General features: G+C 35.6%; 1 protein-coding gene across 1 annotated transcript in view; it reads left to right on the top strand.

Moving 5' to 3' along the window:
* Trmt1l (tRNA methyltransferase 1 like) overlaps positions 1-5,992 on the top strand; it is a 63,910-nt gene that overhangs the window by 48,967 nt on the left and 8,951 nt on the right. Inside the window, exons 9-11 of the mRNA XM_023708480.1 lie at positions 788-1,037; positions 1,244-1,456; positions 2,207-2,397. Coding sequence (XP_023564248.1) covers positions 788-1,037; positions 1,244-1,456; positions 2,207-2,397 — 654 coding nt within the window. The remainder of the gene's footprint in view (positions 1-787; positions 1,038-1,243; positions 1,457-2,206; positions 2,398-5,992) is intronic.

A 5,992-nucleotide genomic window follows, 5' to 3' on the forward strand; every position in this document is an offset into this window, starting at 1 on the left:
CCTTTAAACATTAGCCACATCATTACTTTTATTGTTTATATTGTACATTAGATATTTAAGATTACATTTGAAATACTGTCCCATAAGAAAAAGACAACCAACAACTTAATCTAGAAAATAAGAAACATACAGAGAATTTGTTTGAGGATCATAAGCTATTATAAGAAGTATTAAAATCTTTTAGGCCCAATTTTAGTGGTAACTGATTTTAGAAACTGTTAGAGAGTAGAATAATTACAACCCTGGGAAGTTGTTCATGCTTGTAATCCCAGCATCCTGGGAGTCTGAAGCAGAAGGAGCAAAAATTGGACCCAGCTTAGGTATTTTAGCAGTCTAATTTAGCAACATCATGTCACAAAATAAAAACTTTTTATAAGGGCTGGGGACATAACTCATTGCGAAGGCTCTGGATTCAATCCCCAGTGCTGCAAATAATAATAAAATATTAAAGATTTTGAAGAAATTTGTTACTAAAATTTATCTTAGCCGGGCATAGTGACACACCTATAATACCAGCACAAGGGAGGCAGAAGAATAACCATGAAGTCAAGGCTAGCCTGGGCTGCATATGAGACAGTGTCTCAAAAGAAAAATTTCCTTTAATTTAAAATAATGTGGGGCTGGGTTGATAACTCAGCAACATAAGTACTTGCCTGGCAAGCACCAGGTCATGAGTTTGATCCCCAATACTGCAAAATGAATGAATGAGTGAATGAATGTTTATATTTATCATACTATTTTTATTCTTTATTACATGTTTAAAACTCGTTTTGTTATTTCTCCTAAGGTATAATGGGATTGCAGTGGGCCAAACATCTTGGAAATGCAGTCAAAGTCACAATTAATGACTTGAATGAAAACTCTGTAACATTGATTCAGGAAAACTGCCATTTAAACAAATTGAAAGTTGTGGTAGACAATAAAGAAAAGAAAGAGAGTGATGATAATCTTGAGGAAGGAGAAGAAAATCTTGGTAATATTAAGGTGACCAAAATGGATGCCAATGTACTAATGCATTTGAGATCTTTTGATTTCATGTAAGTTAAAAATTTTTGCCTTACACTTGTTAAACAAATCTAGAAATTAAAGGAGATATAATAAAAGCTTTTGTTAATTTGTTAAGTGGACATTTAAAATATATTTACAAACTTTTTTAATCCATGGCATCAAAAATTTATTATATTGGTATAGTTTGGATTTCTAATAATGAGTTTAAATATGTTCTTATTCTCTCTGATTTTAGACACCTAGACCCTTTTGGAACATCTGTGAACTACCTAGATTCTGCATTCAGAAATATAAGAAACCTTGGCATAGTATCAGTGACTTCTACAGATATCAGTTCCTTATATGCCAAAGCACAGCATGTTGCACGACGTCACTATGGATGTAACATTGTCCGAACTGAATATTATAAGGAACTAGCAGCCAGAATTGTTGTAGCTGCAGTGGCAAGGTACCAAATTGCCCAGTAGGCCTGGTGTGCTTTGGTAGATGACTAAAAGATACAATGGGTGTTTACTTTATTTTGCAAAGCTTGCATGAATTCTAAACTCTGTATTACATATCTTTCATTTGACTTGATTTAATCCATTTTTAATCTATCTAGTAATAGAATTTTGTTGCTACCTGGAATTTTATTCTACATTTTAAAATACAGTAGTAAGCAAGGAAAAAGTAACAATTTCAAGTCTTTATTTCCATAAGATAGATAAGAGATGGCACCATGAAAAAGAAAGATACGGTTTTTAGATTGAGAAACAATCTTATTTTATAATATTTTCATCTTTATACAGTTTGAATAAAATGATAGCTTATAAACTTAATTCTGTAAAACGATCTTACAAAATAAGTTCTGTTTTCTCAAGATTTCTAAACAGGAAGACTTTGAGCACCTATTGTATGCAGAACATTATGCTTAAGAAATAATATATAATTGAACCTGTAGGTATAGATAACAGCTAGCTACCTCATTTCTAGCTCAAACACAAGTTCTACAGCATTTTAATGGAAATGACCCTTTTATTTTGAGTGTGTATTAAAGTTATATAAATGACCTTCTGAAAGCACTGCTACTACTATACCTTGAATTTTCCTTGATTCCTCATGACTTCCCCAGGATTTACTGTCCAGTTCAACATTGTCACAGTAGTGCTAAACAAAAGGATATATAGCACTCCAAAATAACTTTACTGTGTCTTTTTAGAGCTGCAGCCCGATGTAACAAAGGCATAGAAGTACTGTTTGCAGTGGCTCTGGAGCATTTTGTTTTGGTGGTTGTGAGAGTTTTGAGGGGACCTACTTCAGCAGATGAAACAGCCAAAAAGATTCAGTACTTAATCCATTGTCAGTGGTGTGAAGAAAGAATTTTTCAGAAGGATGGTAATATGGTAGAAGGTAAATTCAAGTTCCTCATGAATAAGTTTTTACTTATACATCCTTTGACTTAACAGATAAGATTTGGAGATTTTATTAAAAGTTATTTTGGGGGGTTGACAAGATAGCTCAGCGGACTAAGCGACTGCATAGGCAAGTACAGGGACCAAGGTTCGATCCCTTGCACCACATGCTGCGCCAGCCCTGCCCCCAGGTGCACTGAGCCAGCCACTGAGACCAGGCATGGTGACATACCTGTAATAGTGCTGGGGAGGTTGAAAACAGGAGGATCACTACAAGTCTGAGCTGCATAGTGAGACCCGGTACCAAATACATTTTTAAAAGTTATTTTTTCATTTTGTATAATTTATGCTGTAGCCCCTGCCCTCTATTGAAACATCTAGCTATAACTTTAAATTTCCACTGTCAACTGTTTTTAGGAATATAAGCCAGGCTATCTTTTTGTCTAGACAGTTACAAATCAAAATAATGTTCATGTTTTTGGATACACATAAAAAGCTATGGGTTAAAAAACGTTCAGTAGGCGGGGGAGATGACTCAGTAGAATAAGCGCTTTCCTGGCAAATGCAAGGGCCTGAGTTCAATCCCCAGTTCCAGAAAGAAAGAAAAAAAAAAAAAAAGAGTTGTTTCTCAGTAAAATTATTATTAAAAAAAAAAAAGTTCAGTAAACATTTACTGAGTCTACTGTGTCAGGCCTTAGGATACAAGGGAAAAGTTGTATCTTGTGCCCTCAGAATTGTTTTATTTAAGTTCTAGGGTGCTGAGGATTGTTTTTGTTTTGAAACTAGATCCCTCTGTATTGTAGGCTGTCTTTGTACTTACTAGACCTTCAACTCAATCAAGATCCTCCAACATCAACTTCCTAAGTTCTAGAACTGTAGATAGCATGCCTCACCACATCCATGTAGTTTTCTGTATTTAACAAAAAAATTTTATTTGTAAATGTTTGCAGTTCATCTGGCTTACTGTCATCTTGGGGAGTGGTTATATGTACATATTACAGCTTGGGGATTTTTTAGTGTTTTTTAACCCTCTTCCTACCCCTCCAAATTCCCTATCCTATTTTTCATTCTTAATGATATTGTTAATTTTAACTCATGTTTATGGAATGTAATATTTACATTATTTGCAGTTTCTAGGTTCCTGTACATGGTGTATCTTGTTTCCCCTCCTCATTCTTAATCCTTGTTCCCTTGGACTACTTCTCTGTTGCAAGAGATTAATCTCCTTGTCCTTCTATCATCCATCCTTTATCATTTTCTTTGTACTTTGCCTCACTCAAATGAGAAATACCATACATTTAAGCTTGTGTGTCTCATTTATGTTGCTATTCAACATTATATTTTTCAGATGCATCCATTTTCCTACAGAGATCTCAAATGTGTCTTTCTTTATAGGCCAGTAGCATTCCATTATATATATGTACATACCACATTTTCTTAATCCAGTCATCTGTGGATGGGTATACAGGTTGATTCCAGGATTTAGATATTACAAATTGTGCTGCTATGAACATTGGTATGCGTATATCACTGTAGTACTGTATGCTATCATAAGTTCTTTGGAGAAGATACCTAGCAAGGGGACTTCTGGGTCATATGGAATTTCTAATTTCAATTCTTTGAGAAAACTTCATACTAATTTCCATAATGGCTGTACTGGTTTACATGCCCACCAGCCCCTAGGGCAGGAGGGTTCCTTTTTCAGCATTCATTATTGTTTGATTTCTTAATAATTGCAGTTCTATCTGGAATAAGATGGAATCTTAGCATTTTAATTTGCATTTCTCTAATGACCAGAGATGTTGAGCTTTTCTTCATATATTTGTTGATCATTTGTATTTCTTCCTGAAGTGTCTGCTTATTTCTCTTGTCCATTTCTTGACAAAGTCTTCAATTTTAGGTAATGTAATTTTTTTGAATTTTCACATATTCTAGATATTAGTCTTCTCTGAGGAGTGGCTGACCAAAATTTTAGGGATTTGTGTATTTAATACAAGTTCTGTTTTGTTTTTTGAGACAAGGTCTCACTATACAGTTCAGGCTACCCTTGAGCTCACTCTGTAGGCTAGGCTGACAAACTCACAGTGTTCCTCCTGCCTCAGCCTCCCAAGTGTGTGTACCACCATGCCTGGCTTCAGCCTTCATTATCTTATACTAAAATGTATTTGAATTTGTTTCTGTATTTTCCATTCTGTTCTAGTGATAGGTCTGTTCATTCATGTCTACCACACCATGTTCTTTTTATTTGGTTTACTTCTTGGATTTTGAAAATGAAGTCTTACTAAGTTACCCAAGCTAGTGTTGGACTCTGGCTCACATGATTTTCCTGAGTCATCTTCCTAAATAGATGATACTGCATGCACATACCATATATGGCTGCACCATTTTTTAGAGGCTCTTTAGTGTTACTATGTATGAAGGCAGTCCATCCTGAAAGAGGTTTGTTTTCAGTGTTCCTGGTATTGGGTTTTTTTTGTAATAAAAGAATAACCCAGTTGATATTTTTTGAGCACATTAAATTAGGAAAAATAGATACTCTGTCTTTAAAGCTTACTATGAGCATAGTATGCTTTTCATTTTGTTAAGAACTTTAGTAATGCATGATGGTGGAAAAAGAGAACATCCTGACATGTTTTTTACTTTAATAAGATCTCACAAGTTCACTGTACAATATAATTACATGAGGTAATATTTTCATTTATAAAAAGGGCCAGTGAGATAGCTTAGCAGACCACGCACCTGCTTAGGCAAGCGCAGGGACTGGGGTTCAATCCCTGCACCACATGCCATGCCATCCACACCCCCAGACATGCTAAGCTGGTCACCAAGACCTGGCGTGGTAGTGCACACCTGTAATCCCAGCACTGGGGAAGCTAAGATAGGAGAATCACTGAGTCCAAGCTACAGAGTGAGACCCTGTACCAAACACATAATAAATAAATAAATGATAGATAGATGTTAGAGACCTTGTTCCTATAATCATCCTATAAGCATTTTGGGTATATCTGTGACTGGCTGGTTGAATCAGGCCATTCTAAGAAAATGAATGATCATCCTAGGACTGGCCTGGAAGTGGGAAAGGTTAGTTGGAGTTTCTTAAATGACTATTTGAGGGTTGATTAGAGTAGAGCACTTGTCTAGTGTTCGTGAAGACCTAGGCTCAACCCCCAGCACACCCAAAGAATAAAAATAAAGTGGCTGTTCTGGGCCTCCTGTAATAGACTATTGCCCCTTATTTTGGAAATGAAAAATAATGTTTGAACCTCCCTAATTTCCTTGTGATTATTTCTGGCCTTTCATCGTTCTTTAAAATGAGTTGAAGGGCCGGGGAGATGGCTCAGTGGATTAAGCGCTTCCCTGGCAAGCGCAAGGGCCTGAGTTCAATCCCCGGTTCTGCAAAAAATAAAATAAAATAAAGTAAAAAATAAAATGAGTTGAGTGGTTCTAACATACATTTTAGGACTGAATAGGAGTCAAGTCTATTAAAATAGAGATAGAGTAACTTATTTTTCCTGTTATAGAAAAGCTGACTTAAGAAACGTTTGTATTTTGATTGAGATGCTAGTTACATAGGGTTATAGATGTGTCAGAAT

Source organism: Octodon degus, unplaced genomic scaffold (assembly GCF_000260255.1).
Source record: "Octodon degus isolate 3935 unplaced genomic scaffold, OctDeg1.0 scaffold00374, whole genome shotgun sequence".
Classification (NCBI taxonomy): Eukaryota; Metazoa; Chordata; class Mammalia; order Rodentia; family Octodontidae; genus Octodon; species Octodon degus.